Source organism: Oncorhynchus clarkii, chromosome 32 (assembly GCF_045791955.1).
Source record: "Oncorhynchus clarkii lewisi isolate Uvic-CL-2024 chromosome 32, UVic_Ocla_1.0, whole genome shotgun sequence".
Taxonomy (NCBI): domain Eukaryota; kingdom Metazoa; phylum Chordata; class Actinopteri; order Salmoniformes; family Salmonidae; genus Oncorhynchus; species Oncorhynchus clarkii.
Genome location: NC_092178.1, coordinates 21851385 through 21868331, shown reverse-complemented (window position 1 = coordinate 21868331; position 16947 = coordinate 21851385). Strand labels below are relative to the sequence as shown.

Genomic DNA, 16947 nt, shown 5'->3' with positions numbered 1-16947 from the left:
AAGTGTATGCCCCTCCGTCCGTGATTGGTCAACAGTAGGGATTCCTCAATTAAAATGGTTGTTGACTCGTTTTCATACATTTTTTTAACACTTGTAAAATACTGCACCAAACATCTTAGTTAGATGTACAACTGCGCAACTAAGATCTCCTCCGCAAAAACAGCCAACTTAATGACAGATTTAGTGAGTTACCTTACACTGAACAAAAATATAAATGCAACATGTAGAAATGCAACAAGTGTTGGGCCCATGTCTCATGAGCTGGAATAAAAGATCCCAGAAATGTTTCATACACAAACTTCACTCTCAAATTTTGTGCACAAATTTGTTTACGTCCCTGTTAGTGAGCATTTCTCCTTTGCCAAGATAATCTATCCACCTGACAGGTGGGGCATATCAAGAAGCGTGATCCTTACACTGCTGCACCTTGTGCAGGGGACAATAAAAGGCCACTTTAAAATTTGCAGTCATAACACAATACCACAGACATCTCAAGTTAAGGGAGCGTGCAATTGGCATGCTAACTGCAGGAATATCCACCAGAGCTGTTGGCAGAGAATTTAATATTCATTTCTCTACCATAAGCCACCTGCAACATCATTTTAGAGAATATCACAGTACATCCAACCAGCCTCACAATCACAGACCACCCGTAACCACACCAGCCCAGGACCTCCAAATCTGGCTTCTTCACCTGCAGGATCGTCTGAGACCAGCTACCTGGAAACCAAAAAATTTCTGCACAAACCGTCAGAAACCGTCTCAGGGAAGCTAATCTGCATGCTCGTCGTCCTCACCAGGGTCTTTACCTGATTGCAGTTCGGCGTCCTAAACGGCTTCAGTGAGCAAATTCTCACCTTCGATGGCCACTGGCACGCTGGAGAAGTGTGCTCTTCATTAATGAATGGCGTTGGGGTTATGATACAGGCAGGAATAAATCTACAGACAAACACAGTTGCATTTTATCGATGGCAATTTGAATGCAGAGATAGTGACATGATCCTGAGAACCATTGCCGTCCCATTCATCCGCCGCCATCACCTCATGTTTCAGCATGACAATGCACGGCCCCATGTCGCACAAATCTGTACACAATTCATGGAAGCTGAAAATGTCCCAGTTCTTCCATGGCTGCATACTAACCCAAAATGTCACCCATTGAGCATGTTTGGGATGCTCTTATTAAACAGAAGCTGCTATTATTTAGTTGCATCATCAGTGCCGCCAGGGAGAAATGCAAACCCCAAGGACTTCAGCTCCCTGGGCTAACTAACACTAACTAAATGTCAACAAACACGACGTGTACGACAGCGTGTTCCAGTTCCCGCCAATATCCAGCAACTTCACACAGCCATTGAAGAGGAGTGGGGAAAACATTCCACAAGTCAAAATCAACAACCTGATCAACTCTTTGCAAAGGAGACGTGTTGGGCTGCAAATGGTGGTCACGCCAGATACTGACTGGTTCTGATCTTTTTTTTTCTTTTTTAAATGTATCTGTGACCAACAGATGCATATCTGTATTCCCAGTCATGTGAAATCCATAGATCAGGGCCTAATGAATTTATACAATTTAACTGATTTCCTGTAACTCAATAAAATTGTTGATTTGAGGAAGTGTATACTGGATAGAGAGTCAAACAGTACTAGGAGTTCTACTTGGGGCCAATTGAACCCAGACGCCTTAACTCCTCATCTGTCCTTCAGAACCAATCCACCCATCTGCTGCTGCTAGGGTCACACACACATCACAATGGTCTTTGGAATCTTGGTTTGTTGACCTTCGTGGTTGTCAAATATAACAAAATATCCCTCTCTTTCTACCTCTTCCACATCCCCCCCTCTTTCTTCCTTCCGGTCTATGTCACCGATAGCCCCAATCCCTTCTTTTTCCTCCATCCCCTGCACTCCCTCTCTTTTTTCTAACCCTGTACTGTCACTGATAGTATGACCTTTCCATCCTCCGCCTCTCTCCCACCCATCTCCCTCCTTCCGGTCTGTGGGGGATAGTCCCAGATCCCCCTCTGGGCGTGTCTGTCAGTCTAATGAACCAACAGCTTGAAGTGCTTATTAGCAGAAGCTGATGTTATTATTTAGTTGCATCATAAGTGCCGCCAGGAAGAAACGCAAACCAGGACTTCAGCTCTGCGAGGACTAACTGAACCTAACTAATGTCACACACACACACACACACACACAGGTTCCTCAAAGAATGCAGACCTTATCCATAGGCTAAATGGCAGACAGAGACACTACAATAGAGATTCAGTCAGTGAGTGACTTCTTTATTAGGGACGTTTTGTTAGTTCATTGTGAAGTTAATTCATTTGGGGTGTTTTTGTTGTTTTGCAAACTCCTCTTCTTCAAAAATAGGCCGTCTGGGAGAGAGAGAGAGGCCTGAGGGAGGAATGTACTTACATGTGTTGGTGTGACACACACACACACTAAAACGTGTTACCCAGTTATATGACTGTTGCCAGCTGCGTGAAGGGAACTAGTGTTTATCTTCAGGCAGAGAGAGAAAGGCAGCTCTTAAATGAACCAGTGTGTGTGTGTGTGTGTGTGTGTGTGTGTGTGTGTGTGTATACATAGAATGGAAAAACACACCTGGACAACTTCACAGTAAGCGCAGGTAGTAGGCTAGTGAGAACAAGACTGAGATAGTGAACTGTAGTATGGGTCTAACTGTGTGTGTGTGTGTGTGTGTGTGTGTGTATTCAGCCCAAGTAACCTCCACCTTTTTCTGTCCCACTAGCCTAACTATTACTTTGATCTGAGTTTAACAATAATGTAGATGTAATCTTTGACAGACATGCAACAGCAATGCAATTGGATACACTGACAGTCTTCTAAGAAATACAATATAAAAGGCCACCGTGCTCGTGTTACAATAGAAAAGACACACACATTTCCAGAGGCTTGGCCTAGATCCAGAGACTGGAATAATTAGCACCAGATTCAGAAGCTAAATGCTGTTCCAAAGTCTCTGTCCTTTCTGCTTCTTTATGGAGTTACATTCTTCCCCTTGTCTCTGTCTGCAGTGTGTGTGTTGACATTATGTGTAAAGTGTGTGTGTGTGTGTGTGTGTGGCTGTGTGCAAAGCAAGCCTCCTGCTGCAGGAGTAAACTTGTTCGCTGTTTTTCTCTCCCACTGCTGGCACAAAATGTTCGGTGCCAAAATGGAGGCAAGTTTCCTGGACACTGTTGAGAAGGGCTCTCCATCCCTGTTCCTGGAGAGCTACCGTCCTGTAGGTTCACTCCAACTCTCATCTAGCGCACTTGATTCTAATAATTACCTGGTTGATAAACTGAATCAGGTTAGTTATAACTGGGGTTGGAGTGAGAATGTACAGTGAAAGGCATGCGTGCAGTTTTACAGCAAAGAAAACAGATAGTCTCAAACGGTTGAAGAAACACGACTCCTATAACCAGAGCTACCTTTCTTCTTCCTGCGCGATTTCCATTTTCGATACGTCGCAGGCCGTTTTAAACTAATCCCGGGTCGCTAATTATTGGTTTGATAAACAACGTTGTTCAGTCGCATTACCTAGCTAGCTAACAACCAAGTAACTTGAAAGTAGGTCTAGGAAAATTTGATTGGCAGATGAAGAAAGCTCTGCTATTCATGTGCTTTAAAATATAGGACTCATATAGGCCTAATGTAAGGACTCATATAGGCCTAATGTAAGGATTCATATAGGCCTAATGTAAGGATTCATATAGGCCTAATGTAAGGACTCATATAGGTCTAATGTAAGCCTAAACTATCAAAAATCTCTTTCTGGTGCTCCTTACATTCTGTTTGGTGCTTAATGTTTTTTAAAGTGGTGTGTATGGGTTTGTGGACGACAGAGTGGTGTGTGTGTTTATGAGAGGGAGACAAAGTGAATGTGTGAGGGAGTGTGTGGTAACTGAAGAGTAAAGAAGGTTTTATGCAGTTTTCCCAATTGCCACAATGACACGCCACATTAAGCATGCATATTCCTCCCTATTCCTCCAGCCAAGTCACAGGTAGGCCTTTGCAAATATGAGCAAAGTAGCCATTCTATTCAGTGTTATTATACAGTGTGAAGTTAAATTCAATTTATGTTGTATTGAGTAGAAGTGTGAATACAGCCCCACGGTGGAGGTGTCATATTACCCATAAAACCTAGCGGTCAAACGGGGAAATGATTCCAATCGTTTTTCCACCCTTCATTTTCCCATGAGGAATTTTAGAAACACTTCAAATAAAGGCTGTGCTTCGTGTCGGCTTACATGATGTTTTAATAACCATGGAAATCTCTCTCGTACAAGGTGACTTATCAATATAGTCGGCTCTACTTACTCATGCTATTTAGCATCAAAGTAGACATTGTGTAAGACTACAAATCCCTGCAAGCTCCTTCACGTCACCTCTAGCGGACACCTTCGCTAACAGGTATTGTGTCAATTTAAAACTTCCTACTTGGCCTGGTATTGTATCGTTAGTAAAATGTTGGTATCATGACAACACTACAGGAGGGTAGCTCTCCAGGAACAGGGTGGGAGAGCCCTGCTGTACAGTATATGGCGGAGAGTGACTGGGACACACCCTAGTCCTGGGGCTGAGACCAAGGAAACAGGAACGGGACATACCACATTTCCTGCACTTATAGGAAGAACGCCTGGTATACTTTCTAATGTTATTGTAATGAAAGTCAGTTACATTTCTCTCACTCCTCAAAATACTAACTAGCTACACACATTCGCTAGAATGTTACGGTCAGGAAATGGAACACTTGGTGCAAATAAGGAAGATCATTTTCTGAACGATGCCATATGCTACAGCCATTCTGTCCTTTGCAGCATGGTCTCATAGTGACAACTGCATGTCCAAGCCCCACGGCTGTGTTTAGAAGGCTAAACAGAGAGCATGGGGACAACTGTGTGTGTGTGGTCTTGTTCTTCTATCCAATGAGGCCAAAGGCCATTTTAAACTTAAGGGTTAGGTTTAGGGTTAGGTGTAGAGATTAAGGTTAGGGGAAATAGGATTTTGAATATAAAAAAAACAAAAAGTAGAACTCCATGAGGATATAAGAATGTGTGTGTAATCAAATTGTTTTGGGGCGTACACAGTTTAGCAGGTGTTATGCAGATGCAGCGAAATGCTTCTGTTTATTAACGTTATTTCCTATCAATCAATGAGAGAGAAAGAATGTGTGTGACCCAGATCTATTCAAAAGCCACAGTAGGCAACCCCCCTTTTAACAGTGAACGCTGTCCAGTCATTTAGGACAACAGTTTTACAGTTGACTGCTATTATTGGACGTGGAAATCCAATGCCAACGTTTGACATGCAAATGATGAAAATCAATATCACCAATTCAATAGCTACAAAACGTTGGCTCTGGTATTTTGTAAATAAACTCTTCTTTATTTGATCAAATCACCATAAAATTACAGCATGTTTAGATTTGAGTTGAGTCCCTAAATGTAGCTTATGGTCAAGATATACCAATTATTCTAGCAACATGCAACAACAAGCTTAAAAGGCACGGAAAACTTGGTGGGCGGAGAAAAATCAAGTACCTACTAGTAGCTAGCCTGCTAGTACCTACTGTAGAACATAGTAATGTTAACTGTCTAGCTAACAGGCGAAATAAAACATCAACACATAATTTGAATGTTCATTAGATACGATGTCATGAAAAGTTGAACGGTTGCTTACCCTGATTTTCTCCAAGGGAGTGAATCGTAACTCGTGAACGAAAGGATTTCTGAACGGGGGAGGCAAGTCCGACCCATCTTCATTCTCCGAGGAATGATGCTGCTTATTTGGCAACTTCATAACTGAAAACAAATAAACAAACAGTTATCAGTTAGCAACAGGTTCTCTTCCACAATAAACAGGCAATGCTTCTTTGAAATCGACTATGTAGGCTAGCTACACCGTGCTGATCTGTCGGCTCGAGGACCATCAATTCGTTCTCGTCTGTGAGGGAGATGACGTATGTGTGGTGAGCAACAATACTGGAATCGGTTGTTTGCCTTAAATAAAAGTTCTCCAAGTTCCCCATCTAGTTGGACTAAATGCTAAACAGGTTTGTGATGTTGCTATATAGGATCAACTGAAGACAATAATTAGTTAATTTGACAAAAGTAAAAAATCAGTTGAAATCGCACTGTGATGTATTAGACATCAGAATTGAATTGGAGGCATACTTATATTGCAATGTATAGTCTTACCTATGGCTCTTGGGTCCATGAAATGGGCTATCAGCCTACTCAGTGACACTCAGAACACATCTGTGAAGAGCATAGGTGAGGCTGTACGTTAAAATATGAATGGTGATTTTCCCACAATTAAAGTCCCACAATAACAGTTGTGACACTAATATGTGTGTGTGGGGGGGGGGGACACTCATGATGAGTTCCCTTTTTTTGTGGCACCCACCCCCATCAAAGTTGCCCATCCTTGGTCTTATCCAATTGTGGAATGATTCCACTATTTTAACCGTTTACATGTTTCAATTGGGACTTTTATTCTGAAGGCAAACCGCCGATTCCACTATTGTTGTTCACAGCACACTGGTAGGGAGATGTGGGGCGGTGAAGGGAGGATGGCTAATTTGAGCATGCAGGGACTGCGCACGCGTATTAAGGAGTCCCTTTTTCTGAGCTCACTATGGAAGGTGTAGGATCCTTTTAACACTTTTTTTGAACAGTGGTGCCACAAATTCAGCACACATGCCACACACAGACACAGGCACACACACAGACACAGGCACACACACATCGATAACTGATATGTGTCTTTGAGAAGTGCCAGATACCTTTGAGTGTGTGTGTACGAATATGTGTGTGAAGTTGCAGTGCTTCCTCTCTCACCTGATCCACCAATAAATGTGTTACTCAGTGCAGATTAGTCTCATTGACTAGACGTAACATAGTAAACATAAATCTGGGACACTCAAATTACCATAATATGTTATGTTAGGTATGGTCACATAAGAGAGAAGGTTACTTGAGGCAAAAATGATAGGAGGGTGGTTGGTCGGAGGGGTGAGCGTATAACGGAAACATCTAGCAAAGCAAAGTTTGCGTGTTCGAATCTCATCACAGACAACTTGAGCTTTTTAGCTACTTTGCAATTACATAGCATACAATTAGCCACAACAAATTGTAATTCCTAACACACCATACATTTTGCAAAATAGTAACATATTGTACCATTTGTAAATCTGTAACATATTGTATGAATTGCAATTCATAATATATCATAGGGAATAGATGATGGACAGCCACAAATGAATACTTAACAAACACAGACAAAATAATATGAAATGCTCTGAGACCATGTTTCTCAGTTTGAAGTCTTTGGGTCTCTCTTGTTTTAGCCTGGTCTCATAGACTAGACTTAACATAGTAAAAGTACACTCAAATTACACTGAACAAAAATATAAATGCAACATGTAAAGTGTTGGTCTCATGTTTCATGAGCTGGGATAAAAGATCCCAGAAACGTTCCATATGCACAAAAAGCTTAGTTCTCTCAAATTTTGTGCACAAATTTGTTTACATCACTGTTGTGAGAATTTCTCCTTTGCCAGGATAGTCATCCACCTGACAGGCGTGTTATATCCAGAAGTTGATTAAACAGCATGATCATTCAACAGGTTCACCTGCTGCTGGGGACAATAAAAGACCATTCTATAATGTGCAGTTTTGTCACACAACAATGCCAAGATTTGAGGGAGCGTGCAGTAGGCATGCTGACTGCAGGAATGTACACCAGAGCAGGTGCCAGATAATTGAATGTTCTCTACCATAAGCTGCCTCCAACATTGTTTTAGAGAATTTGGCCGTATATCCAACCGGCCTCACAACCGCAGACAACATGCAAACACGCCATCCCAGGACCTCCACATCTGGCATTCTTCAGCTGCGGGATCGTGACTACTAGACCAGCCACCTGGACAGCTGATGAAACTCTGGGTTTGCATAACCAAAGAATTTCTGCACTAACTGTCAGAAACCGTCTCAGGCAAGCTTATCTGCGTGCTCGTCTGCGCAAATGCTCACCTTCGATGGCCACTGGCACGCTGGAGAAGTGTGCTCTTCACGGATTAATCCCGGTTTCAACTGTACTGGGCAGATGGCAGACAGCTTGTATGGCATCGTGTGGGCAAGTGGTTTGCTGATGTCAGCGCTGTGAGAATGTATTATTATTGTTCATTCAGTATGGATGTCATAATAATTTGGGATGATTTTCATTGAAAGTTCTCTCTCTATCAGGACAGGAGAGGCCCTGCCAGAGAAACAACAGCAGGGTCAACAGTTAAAGAATAATTCCCAGTAAATTAAAATAATGAATCACACACTGACAAGGTGGTTCCTATGTGACTGTGACCAGAAGCTTGATTTACGTACATGCCAGTCCATAAAGTCAACCACGAGGTCAATATTATTTATACTACTGACTGCCAGGCTTGGAAACCCATGCACTTTACCCACACACACCCACACACACCCACGTTATGTTCTTCTTTCCTCGTGGGGACATAAAATGAATTTCCATTCAAAATCCTATTTTCCCTGACCCTTTCCCTAACCCCACAACCTAAATCTAAATCCTAAACCTAACACTAACCTCTTACTCAAACCCTACCCTTAACCCTAATTGTAACCCTAACCCTAACCCCTAAGCTTAAAATAGCCTTTGTCCTCATGGGGATGTGGGAAATGTTGTTTTACTGTCCCTGTGAGGAATTTAGGTCCCCACAAGGATAGAAGAACCAACCCACCAGATTACTCCACTTCGAGTCACACAGTACTGAAAGAGATAGCTAGGTGGCTATTGCAGTTGCCAAGATTGTTGTTTATTGAAAAATATCTCAAAGTAGACAATCCGGTTTCCAGAGCTCAGGTGATTGCACATTGGTGGCCGTCAATACTGCACCATGTGCATTTCATAATGTTACTGTGTGTCTTTGTCCTACAGAGAATGCTCTGCACAAAAAAAGTAATCCTGGATTCATAATTGGAAAAACATTTTGTAAATTAAGATCTAATACCTCCCTCTTCAAACTGTAAGGAAATGGAAATACAACTTATGACAAGGCTTATTGATAACCTCAGCATATATTTTTATTCACCAAACATCAGACTCTAGCTAGCACTAACTGTAACAAGGACATGACTATCTGGTTTGCATAGATCGGGGATGTGCCCGGGTGCCCCCCACACCCCATTTTAGTGGCCCCCCTAGTGAAAGCTAAAACAAAACATTTAAGTTTTAAAGTTCATTTCTTGCAATTCTACACATTGTTTTTTTCACCATGGGGTGGAGGGGTGATTTTGCAATTTTCTAACTCATTCAATTTCATTTTGCCATGGGGCGCATATTTTCTTTTGCAGTTTTACAGCTAAATGTTTGCCATGTTTAATATGATAATCAATGGGCCCCGGGCGGTAAAGCAACCATGGCCGCTAGACTAACTTACCAATGGAAGAAAAAAACATGGGCAAGGCTAATTAGGCCTTTCCTGCAGTCATTGACCAAAAGCCTTTTTGGCCTCATGGGTGGAATGTTATTCATATATTTTCCATTTTTAAAAACCTGACCAATTCAGTGTTTCTATGTCAAATAGTTTTGTTATATTTCAGTCTTCTGTGAAGTATATAAAGTGTAATATTGTGATCCAAACTCACAATTGAATACATTTCAACTCTATATCTGACATTCATTTCAATATCTGACATGGTACAGGTGTCTTCTTTTTCTAAGCTCATAACCATGTGTGTGAGGTGTACACTTTGTTTCTAAGTGGATTTGTTTAAGACTACCAAGAATCACTCTGTGTGACCCCGATTTAGCCCACTGCAATTAAAGGTACTGCTGACGCACAACCAAATTTCGAAATTGCACCTTGTGTATTCTACTATTCTAACTCTCAACAGTAAGTTGAGACCACCGACTGAGACCCCCCCCCCCCAAAAAAAATACTGTATACACACGAATACGAAAGTATTCGGCCCCCTTGAACTTTGCGACCTTTTGCCACATTTCAGGCTTCAAACATAAAGATATAAAACTGTATTTTTTTGTGAAGAATCAACAACAAGTGGGACACAATCATGAAGTGGAACGACATTTATTGGATATTTCAAACTTTTTTAACAAATCAAAAACTGAAAAATTGGGCGTGCAAAATTATTCAGCCCACTTATGTTAATACTTTGTAGCGCCACCTTTTGCTGCGATTACAGCTGTAAGTCGCTTGGGGTATGTCTATCAGTTTTGCACATCGAGAGACTGAAATTTTTTCCCATTCCTCCTTGCAAAACAGCTCGAGCTCAGTGAAGTTGGATGGAGAGCATTTGTGAACAGCAGTTTTCAGTTCTTTCCACAGATTCTCGATTGGATTCAGGTCTGGACTTTGACTTGGCCATTCTAACACCTGGATATGTTTATTTTTGAACCATTCCATTGTAGATTTTGCTTTATGTTTTGGATCATTGTCTTGTTGGAAGACAAATCTCCGTCCCAGTCTCAGGTCTTTTGCAGACTCCATCAGGTTTTCTTCCAGAATGGTCCTGTATTTGGCTCCATCCATCTTCCCATCAATTTTAACCATCTTCCCTGTCCCTGCTGAAGAAAAGCAGGCCCAAACCATGATGCTGCCACCACCATGTTTGACAGTGGGGATGGTGTGTTCAGGGTGATGAGCTGTGTTGCTTTTACGCCAAACATAACGTTTTGCATTGTTGCCAAAAAGTTCAATTTTGGTTTCATCTGACCAGAGCACCTTCTTCCACATGTTTGGTGTGTCTCCCAGGTGGCTTGTGGCAAACTTTAAACAACACTTTTTATGGATATCTTTAAGAAATGGCTTTCTTCTTGCCACTCTTCCATAAAGGCCAGATTTGTGCAATATACGACTGATTGTTGTCCTATGGACAGAGTCTCCCACCTCAGCTGTAGATCTCTGCAGTTCATCCAGAGTGATCATGGGCCTCTTGGCTGCATCTCTGATCAGTCTTCTCCTTGTATGAGCTGAAAGTTTAGAGGGACGGCCAGGTCTTGGTAGATTTGCAGTGGTCTGATACTCCTTCCATTTCAATATTATCGCTTGCACAGTGCTCCTTGGGATGTTTAAAGAAATCTTTTTGTATCCAAATCTGGCTTTAAACTTCTTCACAGTATCTCGGACCTGCCTGGTGTGTTCCTTGTTCTTCATGATGCTCTCTGCGCTTTTAACGGACCTCTGAGACTATCACAGTGCAGGTGCATTTATACGGAGACTTGATTACACACAGGTGGATTGTATTTATCATCATTAGTCATTTAGGACAACATTGGATCATTCAGAGATCCTCACTTAACTTCTGGAGAGAGTTTGCTGCACTGAAAGTAAAGGAGCTGAATAATTTTGCACGCCCAATTTTTCAGTTTTTGATTTGTTAAAAAAGTTTGAAATATCCAATAAATGTCGTTCCACTTCAAGATTGTGTCCCACTTGTTGTTGATTCTTCACAAAAAAATACAGTTTTATATCTTTATGTTTGAAGCCTGAAATGTGGCAAAAGGTCGCAAAGTTCAAGGGGGGCGAATATTTTCGCAAGGCACTGTATATATATATATATATATATATATATATATATATATATATATATATATATATATATGTGTATTTATTTCATTTGTGTGCGGGCCTACAAAATGGGGGCCACCAGTTGCCCATCCCTAGCATACATAATACAGGATGTGGCTAAACGTCTCACTGCTGCAATCAGTCAAAATGAGAAGCTTTATTCCACTTTCAAATGTAGCCTATATGTTGGATAATTGCTAGAATCTAAATTACATGTCAGCATGGATACACATGGTTTTTATACAGCTCACAAAAAGCAGTGAGTAGTTAAATAATTACATTGAGTCCAGGAATATAAATGATTGGTACAGAGGAAAGCAATAGGCAAATTAGACCCTGGATATTTGATCTTCCTAATGACCTCCATGGCAACCAAAAACTTGGTAGCGTTAATTGTTCTCCTAATTATTAAGCTCTATCGAACCTTTCGATCCTCATTGAAAGGGCATAATCTTGGAGAATAAGGCAGAGGAAAGTGTGTGTCCTTGATGCATATTGTTTGAAGATATTTATGGCATGATTTTCTAGGGTTCTGTGAGCTGACGTTTTGGCGCCATAGTGTGGTGATGGACAGCACTTGAACAGTGGACATAAAAAATGCATTTACTGGGGTTTATTAATTATGGAAGCCGTTTAAGAACCAAACGGAAGCAAACAGAGTTAAACAAGTTTCTATTGGACAAATTCTGGTAGGTCCATTCCCATTTCGTTCCAATTAAGAAATGTTTTGTAACAGAAACGGTGTAATGAATACACCACTAGCCTATTGCTACCCTCACATTGTCTCCTAGCTATGGATGAGGATTGGAACAAGGCAAATAGAGAACTACTCCTGATTCCTCATATCACATAAATGAGGTTCAGGAGACCAAATGGCTCTCTATTAGATCAGCATCATTTAGTCCCTAAATAATGAATGGGTGCATTAGCTCTTAGCGACTATTAGCAGAGTAGCTAGCTCTCATAGTAGCAAAATGTTCTCCATTGAGGTAATAGTGCATTTAGGCTGCCAGCTGTACATGTATCAGAATAGTTTATTCTCTACTGTGTAGTTTTCAAAGGTATAACAGAAGGGCAGAAGAGGACTTGTTGAGAAAGAGAGAAGACAGGGACTTGCGGTGAGAGAGAGAGAGAGAAGACAGGGAGTTGACGGTGAGAGAGAGAGAAGACAGGGAGTTGACGGTGAGAGAGAGAGAGAGAGAAGACAGGGAGTTGACGGTAGAGAGAGAGAGAGAGAAGACAGGGAGTTGACGGTGAGAGAGAGAGAGAGAGAAGACAGGGAGTTGGCGGTGAGAGAGAGAGAGAAGACAGGGAGTTGGCGGTGAGAGAGAGAGAGAAGACAGGGAGTTGGCGGGAGAGAGAGAGAGAAGACAGGGAGTTGACGGTGAGAGAGAGAGAGAAGACAGGGAGTTGGCGGTGAGAGAGAGAGAGAAGACAGGGAGTTGGCGGTGAGAGAGAGAGAAGACAGGGAGTTGGCGGTGAGAGAGAGAGAAGACGGAGTTGGCGGTGAGAGAGAGAGAAGACAGGGAGTTGGCGGTGAGAGAGAGAGAAGACAGGGAGTTGGCGGTGAGAGAGAGAGAAGACAGGGAGTTGGCGGTGAGAGAGAGAGAAGACAGGGAGTTGGCGGTGAGAGAGAGAAGACAGGGTGGGTGGTGTGAGAGAGAAGACAGGGAGGTGGTGGTGAGAGAGAGATAGGAAAAGGTGCATCTGTCAGTCAGTCAAACACTTTAATGTAACAAACAATTCACAGGGCCATACACAAATCATTATCATAACCCCTGCTCCTCTTCACCACCTCATCCCTGCCTTTGCTTGTGTCTGGGATGAGCCTTACAGAACACAAACAGACATCCCCGCCGCACCACAAAGAAGCAGTCTTTACAGCGGCGTTTCAGAGCACTCTTGGTTTTCATCCCTACAGCGGGCTGGAGGCAGGCCAGGTGCTGACACTGGCCCTGGAGGGCGACCCGGCCCTGGGAAGAAGATCCAGGGGAGAAGGCCAAGGGCTGGATGGGTCTACTTGGCGTCAGGAACACTCTGACTGGGTAGGAGGTAAGGGAGGAAAGGCATCGGGAGATGATGGTGGTGGTGATAGGGTAGGATTGGCTGAGGGTGATCCGGGTCAGATGGCGGGTTAGGGAGCTGACGAGGTGGTTCAACAGGAGTGGAGCCATGCTGTCACAAACACCTGCCTGGAGAGAGAGAACATAAACACACACACAGAGATCTTTTTTTTAGGACGTATCTCAATAGTTTAGTTGCTTTGTTCTTTCTATTCCTTCATTATCACTGATCTGACAGAACAAGCAATATGGTGGAAATCCATCCAGTCCTTTCAGCTACTAGTGGTATTGAAGGAGTAGAGGCAATCAAAACAATGCAGATAGAAATATAATATGCAGTGTCTATTATGCTTTGCTTATCCTGGATATGTTATATGTACTTTTTTTGCAGATTCTATCAGGCTATACAGTGCATGATTCATGCAGCATGGTGGATTCTGAAGGCCAGACGAGATCATCTTTCTACTGCTCCTTTAGGCAGTACCAGTACTTGATCAAAATAAATTTATGAATGTAACATAATATGCACCAACCTTTCAGTTATAAAAACGGGTTAGAGCTGGGAATAAACTCCAGAAAATGCACCGTTTAATCAAAGCAACACTGCCGAAGAAGGATTACTCTCGCACGGAGATATCGCTGCTTCCTGACTGTGACGTAAATTACTTTGAGAAAAGTCACAGCGCGTGCGCTGGGTCGTAGAACACCAATGGGGAGAATCTGTGCCCACTAAATACACTTTCTCGCTTTCATTTAAACTGTAACGCGTTGCAGAATTGATTAACTACAAAGTATTTACAATAATCCATTCCTTAATACAACAATTATGTTACTGTTGGTTGCAAACGATTCGTGAATATTTTATGAAATTCACAGCACTAGGACCAGGCGGTCGTCTTTGGAGGTCGGAGAAGCTCCCTCATCTTGCGTATAGAGTCCATTGTAAACATGGCTGCCGCTGTGCATCGGATTCTGTCCTTCAGTAGAAATGCTAAGGCGCTTGTATCGCCTTTGAAGACCTCGGCGGTTTCTCTACAGCGCTACAGTTTACAAGCGTCGACCACTGGAGAGCAAATTACCCACACCGGACAAGTAAGGCTCAAACGTTAGGTTGTGTGTGTTGGTTACCCCGAAAATATGTAGTTACTCGCTAGCTACCAAGCTAACGACACCTACTAGCACCACCAGCTAACGTTTGGCAAACGTGTCAGATGTTGGGGTTGTCAATTAAGATTTGACAGTTGGTCCAGCTTTGAATTGTGGTCACCAGCTAGATCGCTGCTCACCCACTAGTGGGGTAGTTAGGCGTTTATTCACGGTCAGTGAGTATTGGCACTTCTATCACGATAAAAGCAATTAAGGGCAAAGGCAGATGACACTTTAGTTAACTAGGTGGAGTGTCAGTTTACATAACTATTTTATTGATGGTTGTGAGATGATAACCTTACTGTGATCATGTATTGTATGTGTAGAATTTGATCAGCAATATCTGATTGTTCTGGAACATATCTATTACAGTGTCTGCATGTTGTTTCAGGTGTATGATGAAAATGATCCCAGGCGGGCCAGGTTCGTGGGCCGACAGAAAGAGGTAAAACGACATTGTCTGAAAGGGCCATAGTTGCCATGTGACTTCAATATATTATTTACTTCTTTTGCACACCAGTATTTCTACTTGCATCATCATCTGCACATCTATCACTACAGTGTTAATTTGCTCAATTGTAATTACTTTGCTACTATGGCCTATTTATTGCCTTACCTCCATACTCCCATTTGCACACACTGTATATATATTTTTCTATTGTGTTATTGACTGTACGTTTGTTTATGTGTAACTCTGTTGTTTTTTGTTGCACTGCTTTGCTTTATCTTGGCCAGGTCACAGTTGTAAATGAGAACTTGTTCTCAACTGGCCTACCTGTTTAAATAAAGGTGGGGGGAAAATGTAGAAGTTGAGTCCTATGATTCATACCACTACCTGTTCAAGTAAGGCCTAGAGCCTCTTTACATTGCTTGGGAAAGTGGCCATTGATAGATTTACAATGCATATTTAGTATTCCACTGAGAGGGAATGTGGACTACAAAACAGAGTGTAAGCTACTGACGGTACTGTTTGTGCTGTGTGTTTCAAGGTGAACAAGAACTTTGCCATCAAGCTGGTGGCTGAAGAGCCAGTCAGTTGCATAGAGGCCAGAGTGGTGTCATGTGATGGTGGTGGAGGAGCACTGGGCCACCCAAAAGTCTACATCAACCTGGTAATGACGTCTGTAGTGCACATGTCCCTATAATAATACACTAGTTGGTGTCAAAGTCAGAACTCATAAGCTGTGACTACATAACAAGCGCTTCACGCTACTTGGTGATTTGGTCTATTTTATGTGGTGTTCTATTGTGCTAATGTCTGTTTTCTGTCTGTTTCTCCAGGATAAAGAAACTAAAGTGGGCACATGTGGCTACTGTGGACTGCAGTTCAAGCAGACCCATCATCATTGAGACGCTTTCTCAGTCCTCTCTCTCTCTCTCTCTCTCTCTCTCTCTCTCTCTCTCTGTAGTCTGTCATTCTGGTTAATAAATTATATCTACTTTTCTCCTCAAGTCTGTATCAGTTCCTATGATGTGGGCTCTATGCATATGGAAGCTTCATCAGTTGGTAAATGCCTAGTCTTGGCACCCAGACCCAAATCAAGGCTCCCATGAGAGACTAGTAAATGCCACAATATTCTTTCTAGATGGCTTGGTTCAAAATGTGTTGTATCTATTCCGCAAGTGATTGCAATGAGTTGTGTTTCTGGACCCTGCAGAAAATAATAATTGGGTAACTTTTCGATCTTACAGTTCCCTGTCTCACTGCCAGAGGGCAGCATTGGCTGACTTGTCAAAAGTGTTCATGCAATAGTAAATGATTCAGTGAAACAACAAGGTACAGGACAGACAGGGTGTTGTGGTTACTGTAGAAGCTGTGATGGGGTTAGTTTTGACAAGGCATTAAAGACTTATTGTGTACGTGACTATAACCCAATGGCTTATTAAATAGTTATGCTGTGCAAGTGGCACTTCCAGTGCTGGTATCTTAATTATTTTTCTTAAGACATGTGGTGCCATCAAAGTATTCACTCTCACCCCTTGACTTTTTACACATTTTGTTGTGTTATAAAGTGGGATGACAACTGATTTAATTGTCTTTATTTTTTTGTCAATGATCTACACAAAATACGCTGTCAAAGTGGAAGAATAATTCTAACATTAGTAAAAAAAATAAAAATAAAC

At 42.1% G+C, this 16947-nt stretch overlaps 3 protein-coding genes across 5 annotated transcripts in view; 1 reads left to right on the top strand and 2 right to left on the bottom strand.

Moving 5' to 3' along the window:
• Positions 1-6253, bottom strand: part of LOC139392117 (lysophosphatidylcholine acyltransferase 1-like) — a 34308-nt gene extending 28055 nt beyond the window's left edge. Inside the window, exons 1-2 of one of the 3 annotated variants that reach the window (XM_071139837.1) lie at positions 6207-6253; positions 5689-5810 (exon numbers count right to left, since the gene is read on the bottom strand). In XM_071139837.1, the coding sequence (XP_070995938.1) occupies positions 5689-5810; positions 6207-6225 (141 nt within the window). In that variant the 5' untranslated portion in view covers positions 6226-6253. Of the gene's footprint in view, positions 1-5688; positions 5811-5910; positions 5977-6206 lie in introns of those variants that run through there. The other 2 variants (XM_071139838.1, XM_071139835.1) reach the window with 2 other exon arrangements.
• A 6946-nt stretch (positions 6254-13199) lies between these two features.
• On the bottom strand, positions 13200-14330 carry LOC139391855 (large ribosomal subunit protein bL36m-like). Its single transcript, XM_071139450.1, has 2 exons — positions 14211-14330; positions 13200-13806 (listed from the first exon to the last, which is right to left on the bottom strand). The coding sequence occupies exon 2, from the start codon at positions 13786-13788 to the stop codon at positions 13411-13413; it is 378 nt and encodes a 125-aa protein (XP_070995551.1). The 5' UTR covers positions 13789-13806; positions 14211-14330; the 3' UTR covers positions 13200-13410.
• A 47-nt stretch (positions 14331-14377) lies between these two features.
• LOC139391872 (NADH dehydrogenase [ubiquinone] iron-sulfur protein 6, mitochondrial-like) lies at positions 14378-16267 on the top strand. The gene is made up of 4 exons (XM_071139482.1): positions 14378-14769; positions 15215-15268; positions 15813-15935; positions 16105-16267. Exons 1-4 carry the CDS (start codon positions 14626-14628, stop codon positions 16171-16173), a joined length of 390 nt encoding a protein of 129 aa, XP_070995583.1. The 5' UTR covers positions 14378-14625; the 3' UTR covers positions 16174-16267.
• The last annotated feature ends 680 nt before the right edge of the window (positions 16268-16947 follow it).

Bases quoted from the DNA above. Each gene is read 5' to 3' on its own strand.
- LOC139391855 (XM_071139450.1), bottom strand. From the start codon at position 13,788: ATGGCTCCACTCCTGTTGAACCACCTCGTCAGCTCCCTAACCCGCCAT.
- LOC139391872 (XM_071139482.1), top strand. From the start codon at position 14,626: ATGGCTGCCGCTGTGCATCGGATTCTGTCCTTCAGTAGAAATGCTAAG. The intron at 14,770-15,214 runs GTAAGGCTCAAA...ATGTTGTTTCAG, and splicing joins AAATTACCCACACCGGACAA to GTGTATGATGAAAATGATCC. The intron at 15,269-15,812 runs GTAAAACGACAT...GTGTGTTTCAAG, and splicing joins TCGTGGGCCGACAGAAAGAG to GTGAACAAGAACTTTGCCAT.